Source organism: Macaca thibetana, chromosome 4 (assembly GCF_024542745.1).
Source record: "Macaca thibetana thibetana isolate TM-01 chromosome 4, ASM2454274v1, whole genome shotgun sequence".
Classification (NCBI taxonomy): Eukaryota; Metazoa; Chordata; class Mammalia; order Primates; family Cercopithecidae; genus Macaca; species Macaca thibetana.
The window spans coordinates 146,403,345-146,420,925 of record NC_065581.1 but is presented as its reverse complement, the minus strand read 5'-3'; the positions used below and the strand labels follow the sequence as shown (position 1 = coordinate 146,420,925).

Sequence of the window (17,581 nt, the reverse complement as noted above, 5' to 3'; positions counted from 1 at the left end):
TTAGAGAGGCTCATCAGAAACTCAGAAGAATGCAACCATTTGCTTCTTATATCTACCTATAATTTGGAAGCCCCCTCCCCACTTCGAGTCTTCCTGCCTTTGCTTCGAGTTGTCCCACCTTTCCAAACTGAAACAATGTTCATCTTGCATATGCTGATTGATGTCTCATGTCTCCCTAGGATGTATAAAACCAAACTGTGCTCTGACCACCTGAGGCACATGTTGTCAGGACCTCCAGGACATCCTTAACCTTGCCAAAATAAACTTCCCAAATTAACTGAGACTGTCTCAGATTTTCGGGGTTCACAAACTCATGGAGATAGAGTTTTCTTGGAGTAGTTTCATAGTTTGAGGTCTTGGATTTAAGTCTTTAATCCATTTGGATGTAATTTTTGTATATGGTGAGAGGGAGCAGTCTAGTCTTACTCTTCTGAATACGTGTATCACTTTCCCAGCACTGTTATTGATTGAAGAGATTGTGCTTTCCCCAATGTATGTTCTTGGCAATTTTGTTGAAAATGAGTTCACTGGAGATGTATGGGTTTGTTTCTGCATTCTCTATTCTGTTCTCTTGGTCTATGTGTCTGTTTTTATGCCAGTACCATGCTGTTTTGGTTACTTATAGATCTGTAGCATGATTTGAAGTCAGGTAATGTGATTCCTCCAGTTATGTTCTTTTTGCTCAGGATAACTTTGGCTATTCTGGGTCCTTTGTGACTTCATACACATTTTAAGATTTCTTTTCCTATTTCTGTGAAGAATGTCTTAGGTATTTTGATTGGAATTGCACTGAATCCATAAGTTGCTTTGGGTAGTATGAATATTTTGGCAATATTTAGTCTTCCCATCCATGAAAATGGAGTATCTTTCCTTTTGTGTGCGTGTGTCCTCTTCAATTTCTTTCACCAATGTTTTATGGCTTTCATTATAGAGATATTTCACTTATTTGTTTACGTTAATTCTGGCTGGGCACAAAAATCGCTATTAATTCTCAGGTGCCCCAAATGTGTAATTTTGTGAAGCCTACACACCTACCCACCCACCCACTCAATAGTGGGACCTGGAACTCGTTGCATAACTCATTTTATTAAACATCTAAAATTGAGTACATTATAAACATTTTAAATTACTAGAACACTTTAAATTGGGTTCTGATTGCTAGACTGATCTTTGTGGACTGATCTTTGTGGATGCATATGAGACCTGATGCGTGCCTAGCTGTCGTAGCCAATAGAAGGATGAATTTCCTCTATTTGCTGACAACATTCTTTTTTTTTACATGAATGTTCATAGCTTTATTCGTAAGAATCAAAAACTAGAGACAAACCAAATGTCTATCAACAAGGAAACGGATATACAAATCATGGCATATCTGCAACGAACCACTACTCAGCAAGAAAGAGGAACCAACTACTGATACATGCAACAATTTGGATGAATCTCGAATGCATATACTAAGCAAAAGAAACCTTACATAAAAGAGTGCCCTCTGAATGACTTTTTTCCTTCAACTTTTAAGTTCAGGGGTACATGTGCAGGTTTGTTACATAGGTAAACGTGTGCCATGGTGGTTTGCTACATAGATCATCCCATCACCTAGGTATTAAGCCCAGTATCCATTAGCTATTCTTCCTGATGCTCTCCCTCACGTCCCCCACCCCCGACAGGCCTCAGTGTGTGTTGTTCCCCAGCATGTGCCCATGTGTTCTCATTGTTCAGCTCCCAATTATAAATGAGAACATGAGGTGTTTGGTTTTCTGTTCCTGTGGATAACATTCTTTAGAGCACAGTTTGTGGTCCTATTTTTAAATTATTAGTAGAAAAAAGTGGCTTGACATAAATTACAAATGTATTTTCAGTAGTAACTGGTACATAATAGTTATTCAATAAAGCTACTAAATGAAAATAAAATCAGTGACGTTTTCACAATCTATAATTGGTTTATAAGATTGCCACCCAGCCACTGAATTTTAGTTTTCTGGAAGGACATTTTGCAACTAAATCTTACACCGGTAAGTCATGCAGCTCTACAATGATGCTTCAGGGTACATAACTAGGCTCTTCTTTGGCCATGGTAGATGCTATCAACAGCTGCTTTAAAAATGTTCCAGCCAAAGTTATTTCAGCTATGATTTATGATGTGGAACTCTGGAAATACAGCAAAGAGGGCTTTATAGAACTAAAATATATTCAGTTACTACAGAAGCAGCCTTCTGAGGAAAACTTTCATTTTGCTTGAAATGAAATGGTCAGAGAAGATGGCAATAACATAGCTTATCTCTGATTTCATAATTTGATGTCGTCTACTATTTCCATATGGTTCTATCACCAGAAATATAAAATAGCAGCATTACAGGTATTATTATTAACTTGCCAGATTGCAACCTTTTACTGTTAGCCAAAAGCCTGAGAGAAGTGACATTTAAGGAAGGTTGTCCAATGGGCTTTTCATTCCTTTATTCTCAATTTTATCCTTGCATCAGATTAGGCCACTAGACAGCTACTACTTACTAGTCTGGCACATTTTGCAGACTCTTACATTGAATTATTCTTAAATGCTGTAATTTCCCTTTTTATCAAAAGTTACTTCAAGAAACAGTTTTGTGAAACTTACCGCAGCTTTTGTTGTAAAAATAATTGAGAATATCAATCATGACATCATCTAAATGTCTTCTATTAAAAAGTCCTAAATGAGGAATTCCTTTTAGAACTCAAGGCCAGGAAAGCTTTTTCTCCTGAAAATCCTTCCTCTTTTCTGATAAGGGTCATCAGCTAGCCTTTGAGCATCAGCCTAGCTCAAAGGTGCATGGAGAAAACACTGAAGATGAAGCCTGGTTATGTTGGCCTTCAATTACACATCTGTATTCTCCTTTCAATTAGTCCTGATTTTCCACAACTATTAGTAGTTTAAATAAAGAATATACACTTTTAGTGTCTTCTGTGTAGTCACTTGTAAACCTTTTTGATTGAAGCAGTGTATGAATTTTTCACGTATATATACAGATACATTAAATATAAAATGGTAATAAACTTACAATTTAAAGGAATTTATCTATCTACAATCACATGCACAAGCATGTGTGTGGACACATACACATGGCATCAGTTTTTCTGTTAAAGATAACATACCTGTTTCATTCAATTAATCTAATAACCCAGTAGGAATCAGGCATTGTAGCCTGGGCATGGTGGCTGCATCCAGTCTGAGTTCCATGAGGACAGGGATACATGTGTTTTGTTCAACCTATCCCAACCACATTAAGTAATACCTGTCACCCAATAAATATGTTGAATAACGAATAGCTACTAAGTAAGTGCTATGGATGCACCTAGGAAGGAATGTGTAATTCACTGTGAAGCCATGAAAAAAGCCTTCACGGAGCCCCAAAAACTGAGAGATAAGAAGTGTGAATGCCTTGGAGTCAGGCACAGTGGTATGTGCCTGTAATCCCAACTACTTGGGAGGCTGAGGCAGGAGGATCACATGAGCCCAGGAGTTCGAGACCAGCCTGTGCAACACAGCCAAGAACCCATCTCTAAAAAATAATAAATAAATAAAAATAAATGCCTTGGTAATACTAAAGATAGAACCCACAAGTTGGTCTGTACATGACACTCCCCAGGCATCCGAGGTAATCTTAGGTTATCGTTCTCTGTGTATTCCAAGCACCTTCTGTTCAGATACTGCTACTTAAACATATGCTGAGGTACCAAATAGCAGAACATTCATACAGAAAATGGCATGGAGAAAAAAGCAAACGCAATGAATCTTAAACAGGAGCGATTTCACCTTAACTGGCAAATATAGCAATTTATAATATAACTTAATTATTGTGTTTATTCAGAATCCAATGCAGAGTCACTGAGATAATACCCCATTACTTAGCCCTCTTAAATTGTGGTAAAATACACATAACTTTAAACTGCCATTTCAATCATATTTAAGTATCCAATTCAGTGGCATTAAGTTCATTGATAATGTTGTGCAACACTACCACTGTCCATCTCCAGAACGCCACAAAAATCATTCCAAACAGAAATGCTGTATCCATTAAAAAAACTCCCCTGTCCTCCCAACTCTACCCTTGGTAACATCTATTTTTGTTTCCATCTTTATGAATTTGCCTATTCAGGTAAATGGAATCGTACAGCATGTGGTCTTTTGTCTGGCTTATTTTACTTAGCATAACGTTTTCAAGGTTCATTCATGTTGTAAGATATATCAGAATTTTATTTCTTTTTAAGGCTGAATAATGTTCTAAAGTATGTTTATACCATATTCTATTTTTCCATTCATCTGCTGATGGCCATTTGGGTTGTTTTCACCTCTAGTCTCTTGTGAATAATGATGCAAGCACGATTAGTGTACAAGTATCTGTGTCCCTGCTTTTGGGTATATACCTAGAAGTAGAATTGCTGGATCATATGGTGATTCTACTTAATTTTTTGAAGAACTCCCTGTTTTCTACAGTAGTTTTGCCATTTGACATTCCCACAAGGGCTCCAGTTTCTCCACATCCTTAGCAACATTTGTTATTTTCTGTTTTTGTCTTATTTTTTATGAAAGCCCTCCTAAGAAGCATCTTGTCTAATGGTGATTTTGACTTACATTTTCATCGTAACTAGCTTATTGGCCATTTGTGTATCTTCTTTGGAGAAATATCTATTCTTTTGCCCAATTTTGAATTTTGTTGTTGAGTTTTAGAAATGGTTTTTTGTTTTTTTTTTAAGAGACAGGGTCTCACTGTCACCCAGGCTGGAGTGCAGTGACATGATCATAGCTTGCTGCAGCCTCAGACACCTGGGCTCAAGTTATTCTCCTGCCTCTGCCTCCCTAGTAGTTGAGACAAGTGTGTACCATCACGTCCAGCTACTTACAAAACAAATTTGTAGAGACGGGGTCTTGCCATGTTGCCCAGGCTGGTCTCTAACTCCTGTCCGCAAGCAATACTCTGGCCTCAGCCTCCCAAAGTGTTAGGGTTACAGGTGTGAGCTGCCACACCCAGGCAGGAATTCTTTATGTATCCTGGATATTAATCCCCTATCAGTTATATGCTTGGCAAATATTTTCTCCCACTTTAAGGGTGTCTTTTCACTCTGTTGATAGTGTCCTTTGATGCACAGAAATTTTAAATTTTTATGAAGTCCAATTATTTTTGCTTGTTGCCTTGCTTTTGGTATCAGATCTAAAAAATCATTACCAAATCCAATGTCATCCAATGTTTACTTCTAAAAGTTTTATAGTTCTAGCTTTTATGTTCAAGTCTTTGTTCCAGGTTGAATTTTTGTACATAGTGTTATAAGGCGAGCGTCCAACTTCGTTCTTTTGCATGTGAATATCATTTTTTCCAGCACCATTTGTTGAAAAGACTGCTTTTTCCCAATTGGATGGTCCTATCACTCTTGTTGAAAGTCATCTGGCCATATGCAAGGGTTTATTTCTGTGCTCTTTAGTCTATTTCAAACAGGTTTTGACTGCTAATAAAAGCAAATCAGAATATTGTTAAAATTAAATATTGCTACCTTCAGAAAATTACAGAGATAATATTCCTGGGATTACCAGAGGTGGTTAATATGTAGTAACCTTCCAAACCAAAATATGGTTTAATCCAGTATCGCAATGATATCATGTGACAATGTTAGACTATTCGTGGTAAAATGAAAGGAAAATGCAGTAGCATATGCCTATAATCCCAGTACAATGGGAGGCCAAGGAGTATTGCTTGAGCTCAGGAGTTCGAGACCAACCTGGGCAATGTGGCAGAACCTCACTTCTACAAAAATACAAAAATTAGCTGGGTGTGGTGGTGTACGCCTCTAGTTCGAGCTACTCAGGGCCCTGAGGTGGGAGGATTATTTGAGCCCAGGAGGTTAAGGCTGCAAGTGAGCTGTAATCATGCCACTGCACTTCAGCCTGGGTGAGAGTGAAACCCTGCCTCAAAAATTAAAAAAAAAAAAAAAAAAAAAGGAAAAATTAGGCATCTTATTATTTTCGAAGAATTATCTCTATTTCAAATCATGTTGATGTTATTTGTTAGAAAGACAGAATATGTTCTTTGTTTATGAAAATAAATAAGAGATTGCCTACGGCTAATTTTTAGCTGAACCCAAAGCAAGACATTGCTCGCAAATGTTTTCATATGCTTTTATCATTAACACAGTTTTGGAATCTGAATACTTAACTAAGAAATCCGATTGTGATATATTTCCGAATATTTAATTTGTATTGCTTTTTGACAAACTTTTGTATATGGTTCCTGTGGACATGAATAAAGCATTTCCAACTATGTTGTATTTAACATTTTTCCTTTCCCATCCTCTAATCCACATTAACACTCTCTACAACATGAGACACAGCAAAACAATTGTGGTTTAGCTCATCAAGATGCCCTCTTTCTGCTTGAGCTGCGGTACACAGTACTGTGTATACAAAGAAAATATTCCTTACTGTTCACCTCTTAGGACCTATCTCTTCACTCCAGATTTAAAATCGTAGTGTTTGGAGAAAAGCCACAAATTAGAAACTCAATGTTTTATGATGATGAAAAGGTAAATATTTTAAGATACAGCATTAGTGAAATTTAATACCTACATATAATTGGTTATGAAGGAGTAATAGAATAAGAACTAAGCATCTTGACCTATATGTAAAAATCAATTTGACATCTAAGGTAATGCAATTAATAGTATCTGTTCACTGTGCTTTTACTTCTAAAATCCTAGCATAAAAGTAGTTAGGCTGTTATAATGATATTTACATTATCACTTTTCTGCAAAAACTCTGGCTCCTTTTACCTCTCTCCTTTATACTTATCCAACACTATCCTAATCCTGGTTAAGTCCAAATATCCCTTCCTAGAAACTTGCTGCTAGAAGCTGAAGATGGGCAAAACCCACAATCATGCTGATGGATTTCAATATAAATATATAGTCTGGGATCTCAATTACGCCTGACAATCCTTTTACAGTTTTCTAATACATTTGCTCTTCTACTTTTTAAGACAACTATTTTCTCATCTGTAGCAATTTATACCTTTCCTAAGACTTTCAATAAGCTATCTCATATTATCTTCTAGGAAGGTAGGGTGGAAGATAATATTTATTATATAGCCCAGGAGACTGAGTCACAGAGGTTAAGGCATGTGGTGGCAGCACCAGGCTACCCTCAGAGAAAGGAGTTTCCTGTCGCTAGAAGTATAAAAGCTCAGTCAGGGATGTTATGAAGAAGATTCAGGTACTCCATGGGAGGTTGGTCCCCTTCTCCTCCTGTCCTTTTAATTTCCCTCTCTCTCCTCCAGCATGAAAGCATGATAAAGTCTCCTAAAGATACAAACAAAGCCCATCTTGACCCTTCCCAGTCTGTGACTTTACTTTCTCTTTCCTCTTCCATGTATTACTAAGTTTTTTTCAAAGAGAGGTTTTTACTCACTGTCTCAACTTCCTTGACTTCCATTCCCCTTTTTCCTAGAATCTGGCTTTTGTTGCCACTGTTACTCTGAATCTGCTTTTGCTAAGACCATCTTGTAGTTGTCAAAGCCAATGGACACTTTTCATTTTTTCCCTTTCCTGATACCTATAGCATTTAACATTGTTGGCTGGCTGCTGGGTCTCTCTGAAACTTTCTTCTTCCAGGACACTATGCTTTTTTGGATCTGTAACTCTACTTCTCATTCTCATTCAAACCCTGTCTGTTCCTGACATGTTGGTTTCTCCCAAAGTTCTATCCTCAACCCCCTTCCTTGTTGTTCTCATCCACACCTGTGGCTTTCTCTATCTCATACATGCCATGTTCCAAAACATCTATAGCTCAGTCTTTCTATTCCTGAGCTCCAGATCCTTATGTCTCACTCCCTATTAATTATGCCAATTTAGAAAACTATCAAACTGGCTTTTAAGACAAATTAAAATCAAATTGACTATTTATTCCTTACCCAGTGACTTTTGGCCATAAAACATAGTATTAATTATAGATACTAACTGTACTGCAGTTCTAGATCTCAACTATCAAAACTGAAAACCACAACGAACACCTAAAAGTCAACAGTATTTCATATACTTGAAAGTCCACAATTTACACGAGCACTTTCATTCTAGCTTTGTAAATTTAGATAACAATTTAGTTAAAATTACACATTGTAATGGAACAAGGGTTTCTATTTCCCTATCCTGATTTTGTTATTATTACTGAAGTCAAATAATTTGATATGACATGATTATAATGCAGTAAAATTTGTTGACAAGTCTTACCTGGAATTAAGAAATATTTAAAAATTAAAGCAAACTTAGAAAAAAATAAAAAGCATTATTTTTTGTTCTAACAAAATTTATTATGCAGTAATTACAAAGGTTAAAGCCTCTTCCATCTCAAATAAAAATAACAGTTATAATTACACACATCATATAGTACCTTATAGAATGATTCCAATAAATATCACAGGAAATACAGTGCATTTTCAAATTGGAGAGACAAAGACTTTCTCATTCACAGTGTTTGACATAGGAAAGCCTATTTACATATCAATCTGTATAAAGTCATGCTCTCAGTAACAGTCCATACAGAGCTGTGTCAACACAATTCTTTCAGAATGTGAAGTACCGGGCAAACCACTCCTGGCGCTGGGGATCTGGAGAAGCCACTGGAGAAGCTTCACTCTGAGCAGGACTGAATTCATAAAAAGAGAGACATGTAACCCAGCATTAAGTCATTTTGCAAAATGAAGGCAAAAGCACATAAAACATCAGCATAGATTACCACAACGGGTTCCCCATGTTGTAAGTCGTGTTTTAAAGATTTGCTATTCCCTCTACACTAGAATTGGTTCTCCACTCCATGAGAGCATAAGAGTGCATCAGCAGCTCAAATGAAGTCAGTTCAGGAGGAGCCACATCACAACAATCAAAAAAACAAAAAACAACTGCAAAAATGTCACCTTCTTTGAATAAAAAATTCAGTAAGAATTGTGGGAAATAAGAGAGAATAAAATAATGATCCTCTCTTTCAGCACCTTTTCTCTTTTAGTTGATTTTACAGATGTGTCCTTAAATATAACTAAAGTAACTAGTATTTTTTTTACTATGTGCATTTTCTATTAAATTTTCATTTCATAATTCCCTATGCAAATACTTTAGGAAAGGGAGTACATTAAAAACATAATTTCCCCCCATCATTGATGTTATATCGTTTGTACTTATCTTAATTCTAACTAAAGATTCTTTGGGCTACTTAAGAAAACAAAAGAATCCCTACCGTCTTTGGGGAAAATTACAAGGCACGCAACAATGTGTAATGGAAACTCCAGTAGTCATGTTCCTTGAGCTCATGCACATGCATCTTATTGATACCTGAACATACCCATGCACAAGGGAAAATAAGCAACACAAAATATTTAGCAGGAGACAAATTCAGAGGTGTATTTGACTAATTTTCATTCTTGCTATTTTTTTTTTGTTAATCATTAACTATGTCATTAATCACTTAGCCTAAAAAAACCTGCCTACTTGTAAGACTATTACTAGTGACACTGCTAAGATTTAGTAAGAATAAGAAAAAAAAGTAAAGCAGCAAAAAATCAGTAATAGTAAGATGAGCATAAAACAACAGTACTTTCTGACTTTATCTAATGGCTAAATTTCTAATGAAATTTGCATTTCATTCAAAATTTGCTAATACATTTAATCAACAACTGCAAGGTAACTTAAAATGGAATGGAAATTTTAAAAATTATTTATTTTTTCTAAATTTAGTTTTTGCATAAGTATATTTAAGTTCCCAGAGTTTGTGTATGTTTTTATTTTGACAATAAGCATATATATGTATTTATAAATAATCCTGGCAAACAAGAGAAAAAATAAACATATATAAAAAATAAAAAGCACTTAGTAAACAAAAAATTATTTTAAAGTTCTACAATAAGGATGAATTGTTAATTTAAAAATTGGTGACAACACTAAAAATAAAGTAATTGTGCATAATATTAAAATTCTAACCATATAAATCACATTAACACCTCTTCAAGTACTTAGAAAATTGACTGATGACCAGAAATTAGAAAAAAAATTTTAACACAGTCAAAAGGAAGTTCTCTAGAGAGGTGATAAATATACTTTGAAGAAAATATTTCATAGTAAGTTTTCGTAGGTTGTTCTTAAAGTAGTGATTTCTGCAATGTAAGAAGGTAAATTTCTCAAGTTAAAAAAGAAAAGAAAAAAACATTGGTGAGACGGGTCTCACCTCAAAAATGTCTTGGGCCCTTTAGGTGGCACTGGCTGTGGAAGTGGTTTGCTGCTGCTGAACTCAATATCGTGGACTGGAGAATTAGGAATGGGATCCAGGCGGTTAGGATGTCCATTGCCCACTCCACCAGATTCCAGAGCACTTAGATTGGGAACACTCACAAACCTGTTTGTTGGTGATTTATCATTCTTCTTCTTTTGCTGCATTAAAAATAATACATGTGAGGATAGTCCCTGCATGCGGACAAATGAGAAAATAGGAATGGTAGAAGATAGAAATTTGGCATAGGAAAATTTTGGAAGCTTTATGTTAAATTAAGATGTTAATTAACCAGTGTTACCCAAACTGTGGTCTGGGAATCCTTGGAGGTAATTTTTTATCTACATGGAATCCTCAGAGACAGACATGCTACCAGGACAGAAAGACTGAGGAAGAAACATTCAGGAGTCATTCACGAGGAATGGGAGAGAAGGTAAAAAGAGTGCCAAGGGGTAAAGAATACCCTTTTGGGAAGAAAAGGGGAAAAGGGCTGGGGGAGAAAGCAAGTCTTGCAGATAGAAGGTTAAATGGATTTAGGCTAAAATTAGGAGAAGGGGTAAAAGTTAAGCATAATTTTAAAAGAGAGGTCCATGAAATTTAGCCATCTGTCAAAGGGAGGCAGTTCTTGCCTGGAAAAAAAAAAGGAATGAGAAAATGCTTGGCAATGTAGTTTGAAACAAATTGCACATTTCTACTAAAGACCTAAAGCTGACTTAGAGAAATAATCTAGTTTTAAATTCACTGTGACATCTATCTTTCTGAAGAGGGAAAGTTTTATTTTCATAATTAAGTCTAATTTCCATATTAATTGGCTCATATTTTTTAAAATTTAAAGGTTACAAAACAATAGTAATCGGCTGATATTTAAATGTGACTTTAAAATTAACAGATAAAAAGACAAATTCCACTGTAGATTATCAAAATCTATCAGCTTGCAATTCACGAACTTTAGTCTCAAAGTATTTTATTCACATCTCTAGAATCAATGATCATCATCTTGCTATGAGAAGTAAAAATTAACATGTTGTTAGATATTTAGAATATTCTCATCTTTTACTAATTAGATGTATACTAATTAAATTTGTAAGCTTTTTTGGAAAACAACTCGAGTTTGGGAAAAATGCAATTAATATACAAGACGGAACTTTTATTTATATTTATCTTATTGTCTAAACATTTTCTTCTGTCATATTCTGTGACTTGTAGAGTCTCTGACAAAAATCTTATTTTAGCATAACCAGAAAAAGAAAATAATAATAATAGCTTCTTCAGAACTATTTGTGAAAACTAAAGTCACTATTAGGAGTCAAAAGTAGTTTGAAAGTTCTTACAAAGATGTATCTTTTGCATTTTCTTATTGTAGTCACCAGAGGGCATAATTAAACCTACTTAAGGTTTCTATTTTAAGAAATCAAAAGAACACTGGTAAAGTTCTACAGTAATCATTTTGCAGCTAAAAAATTTAATTCCAATAAAATAAATAAAAGGAGTATTTTTAGTATATCTTTTTCCACAAACCTCATAATCTTGCTTTATAATTAAAATATTATTTAACCCTAAATTATGAATTTAAAAACTAAAACTAATTATAATTATTCATTCACCAATTATTCACTCAGAGCTTTCTATCTGCCAGGCAATATTTCAGACTCTGAGATACAGCTACATGCCTCTCCAGTCATTCTATTTTAGAAAACATTCACGTTTAAAGTTTGGAACACTTTAACTTGTAAAGGAAGGATAGATTCCGTGTTCTTAACAGAGAAGTCTTATGAGCTGTGAAAGGAAAGGAAAATTTCTGGGTAAAGGCCTAATAAAAATTAGGCATGACATGAAACTTAATAAAATCTGAATTTGAAAAACAGCTTTGGAACTATCACTTTTGTTTATTCTGCTATTGATTTCTGCCATAAGATTCATAATTCCTATGAAGCCAATATATATATGTATATATATAATCATTTATTCTTTATTACTTGCTTTATTCATAGAATAATTTGTGGTGGCTTATAGGGAATATGATGAAATTTTGCAACTGAACAAATATTTACTGAATACCGACTATACCCAAAACATGATTGGAGCCATGGGAAGCTGGGGTACAAAGATTTATAAGACTTGGTCATGTCTATTTCAAGGCTCTTCTATTTGTCCCAAGAGAGTAACAAGTATCAAAATAAGTCATATTCAATTTTAATTGTTAAGAACAGTCAGAAAGCCGGGCAAAGTGGCATACACCTGTAATCTCATCCACTCGGGAGCTGGAAGCAGGAGGATCGCTTGAGCCCAAGAGTTTGAGACTAGCCTGAGCAACATAGTGAGACACCATCTCCAAAACAAAAACAAAAAAACAAACCAAACCAAAAAGAACAGTCAGAAGGCTGAGAGAAGTAAAGCCGTTCTCTGATGATTGTTAGGCAACAAAATACATATCCAACCCAAGGTCCATTAAGATGTTAGGCCTTAAACCAGCAACAGCTGTTGGGTATCCAGGGCTGGAGTCTCTTTCTGGACCACAAGCAGAAGATTGTGAGCAATAAGAAAATGACAAGAAATACTCTTAAGAAGAGTCAGAAGGTTAGTTTTCTTTAGAAATATGAAAAAAAGGTAGAACCAAGTTTTATAATATTGGTAAAATATATTTAAAGGAATATGAGCATTATTCAGAGTTTCATTCTGAAAATGAACATACAAATAATTCATAAGTTTTAGGGCTAGATTATTAAATAGAAGAAAACATTTTTTGGGAGCTTTATCTAACTATGCTGCTCCAAATATTTTCACCATATTTTTAACCAACTTTTAAACCACATTCCTATTCTACAGTGTTTACGGCACATACCTTAGCCAATGGATTAATAACACCAACAGTAGGACTTGAGTTAAACACTTTGTTGAAGTTAGTTTCTCGATTGACTAATTCCAGCTGATAAAACTTATTATCCTCCTATGCAAAAGAATTATAAACATCTTTTAAATATTTTCTATGGAATATTTTAAAAACATAAATGTATAAATGCCATTTCATTTAAAATTTAATATAAAACCTGAATGAAGATTTATGTACTTTGTTTAAAGAGTTCTAGACCTGATTGCTGCTGTCTTAAGGAATGTTGGGGGATAAGTTTTCAACACCTTTTAAACCCTATACCCAAGCACTTGACCCTTTTCCTTCAAGAGTGGACCTAAATGTTTTATTTGGTCCCAACTCTGTTTCACAGGGCTATGCAGTTTGGGCAGATTTAACTCACATTAATGGGGCTCTGGGCATGACTGAATTATTTCCACAGATAAGGATGACAGTATATCATTAATCTTTATTTCTATTTCTTTTTATAGGCGTTTTTCACCATACCCAGCAATTTTTTTTTTTTTGGTGTGTGTAGAGGTAGGGTCTCAGTACGTCACCCAGGTTGGACTCAAACTCCTAGCCTTCAGCAATCCTCTGGCTTCAGCCTCCCAAAGTGCTGGGATTATAAGCATGAGCCATCATATCTGGCCTCATTATTCTTCAGTACTATAAATAGATTCGATTGCATCTAATCTGAGATATTAATCTATGATAGCAATGGTAATCAAAGAACAGGGAAAAAGTGAAGGCCCATCTAGAGATAAAACCTTTACCTTTGGCTTCACCAACACGATATGCTAATTAAGTAAGCAGAATGTGGGAAGGCCATAAGTAAACACAACAGTGTGTGGGAGAATGCAGGGCTGTGCTCTAGCAAAACTAGATTCTAGTGAAATCTAGTAGAATTCTTTATGCCTCTCTTAGTCACCACTGTCTCGACCTATGTGCCTCACAGTCCATGGAATCACGCTGTTGTGGAAGGAGTATGGAACAACCCTTGGCTACAATCCTGGCTCTTCCCTGGTGAGCTGTGTTGCTTTGGAAAGTTGCTTTACTGTATTTGCTGTGAGGATAAAATATAATGATAACATCTCCTCAGTAAGAACTGGGAATTAATAGCTATTTATATGGAACACAGTTTCAATACATTTACTATGCTTGCTGATTTCATGTGTGAAATATAATGTGCCATGAGTCTGCTGCTATCAGATGGAGCAATCTATAAGGCCTGTGCTCATGTTCACAATATGTAGAAAATTGGGTGGTTGGTGGATTGAAGCAGCACACGCTCATCTCTCCAAAGCCTGCTCCTGGATTCTACCTGTGATCGCCAATGTACTACCTATTGCTTTCAGCAGGAACCTCTAGTCTCAGACAACAGGCTGCCTCTCTTAAATGCAAACAGAGATGCATTGAGGAAAAAGGACTTCAGAAATACATGTTGCTCTTATGCTCTTTTTGCATGCTACGGTCCAAAGTCGTCTGCTGAAGATATGAACCGTTAAAGAGTATATTCATTGTTAAATCTGTATTTTTTTAGCTGATAAACTTCAGAGTCATTAAGAACCCAGTGTTACTGACTTTCCAAGAGAGAACCTCAGCGTTACTGACCTTCCAGGAGAAAGCATGCAACTTTTCTGAGGCTAGACTATGGAACACTTTTTCTATAGAGTAAAAATTCTGGATTAGTGTTTGCTAGGACACATTTTAGGAAATCAATATGCTCAACTCGTTAGTGTACAATACAGGCTAATGCATGAATGTGCTGGCTTTTCTTTGCTAGCCAATCCTAATTCTACATGTGTGACACACATACATACACACACTTCAATGGTATATTAATTGTATACTGGCAGTGACATATTATTAAACATTCAATAGGTATCAAAAAGACTTTCTTTTTAAAAATATGAAAGACGTACAATTCCCTTCCCCTAATGCCAAATTTAAATTTTAAAAATTACTTTATATTTATTCATAAACATTTCAATAAACTTTCAATCACAATGCACACGTTCTGTGTTTTCTATTTTCAGTTAGCATTACTTAAAAAGACTGTCCCATATTTTCCCAATCAATATCTATTGATTACTAACATGGTTAGACTAAAACCAAAACATCTTACAATTAGTTTCTTTATGATCTGGTCTCTTTCAGTAAGCATAGCTTTTAATTCTGTAATCATCTGTATATCTTCTGGTTTTGATTCTCTCATTAGATATTTTTCTTCCATTTCTTCTAATCTGAAAACAAGAAAGACTTTAGCTCACTGATATCACTCAGATACATTCTTCTGTAATACCCACATTAAAAAAATTAGTCTAGTTGAACACACACAAAAATCCAACAACTTCTTTTTTCCTTAAAACTTTTAAGCATAATGACATGACTGCTTCAAGAGCAGTAGTTACACTAAAGGCTTTAAAGGGTAGATGGTACTATGAAAGGCTTTGCAGGTTATTTTCTGAAGAAGTCACTCATTTTAGGTCATTCCAGAGTATTTGGAGAAGAGGTGAGGAGTATTTGGAGATAAGCTCTGCAGAAGAAATTATATGTTGAATGATACTAACCTGACAAATACAGGTTTGATACTAGAAAGGCAGGCTTACTATTACAACTGCTTATCACAATATAATACTGTGTGATAACACAAGACTTGGTAACATATAAAAAGGACAAGAAACAAATACAGATGAAAGAAAAAGGACACACATGTATGACAGCAGTTTTTCCTGGTTTACAGAAAATAAGGTTTAAAATTCTATATTATCAGCCAGTACATACAAACTGAAAAAAAGGTTCATCAGGTAAGAGAAAAATTATGTGCCCTTCTAAGCCTATTCTGTACTGAATGATATGAGGTGGTAATAGGCCTGAATGCCCTGATCACTAAAATAGAGGCCACTTTTTATAAGCAGGTGACATATCCTGCTGAGTCTAAGAATATAGGATGGGGCAGACTGAAGAGAATACAAATGGAAACTGCTGGCTTAGTTTCAGAAAAAGCACTTTCAATTTCAGAAAATGCAAATAATTAGAACAATTAAAAAATCTTATTGTTTTCAGGATATAAAGGATAGAACTTAAACAGAATTTCAATAACATTATTCAATAGAATTATGGTTAATAAAGATTCTTAGAAAAAATTATTCACTCATGAATACTGAGTAACTTGTAGATGATCTGGTCTTCCAGAAGTCAGTTATATACTCCTATTCCCACCCAAAACCCTAGAGAGGTACCTGAATCTCAGTGTATTTGAGTACCGTAAAATCCCTCCACAAATTCAGCCCAAGCTAAAGATTTGGAGATAATGTATTAGGCTCTCTATCCAGTCCCCTGGCTAAAGTTCTCAATTAGGGTGTTGGGAGGTATGAAGGTGATGAGGAAATGAGGAAGTCATCGTCTCAGGATCAGCTGGGAGTTTGTCAGATCAGTGTGAGGTAAGTTGTACAACAGGGGCGTCCAATCTTTTGGTTTCCCTGGGCCACATTTAAAGAATTGTCTTCGGGCACACATAAAATACACTAACGATAGCTGATGAGCTTAAAAAAAAAAATCTCAAAAAAAAAAAAAATCTTACCTTGTTTTAAGAAAGTTTACAAATTTGTGTTGGGCCGCATTCAAAGTTGTCCTGGGCCACATATGGCCTGCGGGCCGTGGGTTGCACAACTTTGCTGTACAACGTGTTAAGTTCCACTATCTTTACTTTTGTTCTTTTGTGACAATAAAGACCAAGTGAAAAATAATGTGATTTGTTTACTCACATAAAGTGACCTTGCATTTTTCCCCAATATGGCAGAGTTAATTCTTACGTATTTTATGGGCAAAGATTTTAAGAAAGTCAAGAAATACTAATCTAGTAAAAGAAATAGCAATTTGGGTTTTATGTTGGAGAAACCACAAGATGTCACTGGAGCACTTTCTTTTATCATTAAAAGCAAAGTACAAGATTTATGAACTGCTTCCCGCAGCTGAGCAAGAATACTTGGTATAAATGGTAAGCAACTAAATTTAAAGCCTTATTTAAAACTATTATTTCTATCTTTTTGTTAATTGAAAAGTTAAGGTAAAGTGAATCTAAAGTGATCAGTTAAAATCTCTGAACCACTTTTTTTGCATAATAAAGGTCTACCCCTGAATCCAAATTGCAGTGTTTTGTTCTTAGCTTAAACATCCTTTGCCTACAGAATTACTATCAGTTAATCTTCTCTATAAAATATCTGATACAGTTTGGCTGTATCTCACCCAAATCTCATCTTGAATTTTGTCCTCACAATCCCCATGTGTTATGGGAAAAACCTGGTGGGAGGTAACTGAATCATGGGGGCAGTTATCCCCTGCTGTTCTCATGATAGTGAGTTCTCAAAAGATCTGATGGTTTTATAAGGGCAAATCGTTTCCCCCTTTGCTTGGCCCTTCTCCTTCCTGTCACCATGTGAAGAAGGATGTGTTTA

At 35.3% G+C, this 17,581-nt stretch overlaps 1 protein-coding gene across 5 annotated transcripts in view; it reads right to left on the bottom strand.

Moving 5' to 3' along the window:
- Positions 1-8,312: 8,312 nt before the first annotated feature.
- Positions 8,313-17,581, bottom strand: part of FAM184A (family with sequence similarity 184 member A) — a 128,083-nt gene continuing 118,814 nt past the window's right edge. For 2 of the 5 annotated variants that reach the window (XM_050788742.1, XM_050788743.1), the window contains 4 exons: positions 15,250-15,367; positions 13,116-13,220; positions 10,232-10,434; positions 8,313-8,662 (listed from right to left, as the gene is read on the bottom strand). In XM_050788742.1, coding sequence (XP_050644699.1) covers positions 8,581-8,662; positions 10,232-10,434; positions 13,116-13,220; positions 15,250-15,367 — 508 coding nt within the window. In that variant the 3' untranslated portion in view covers positions 8,313-8,580. Of the gene's footprint in view, positions 8,663-9,247; positions 9,343-10,231; positions 10,903-13,115; positions 13,221-15,249; positions 15,368-17,581 lie in introns of those variants that run through there. The other 3 variants (XR_007725178.1, XM_050788746.1, XM_050788744.1) reach the window with 3 other exon arrangements.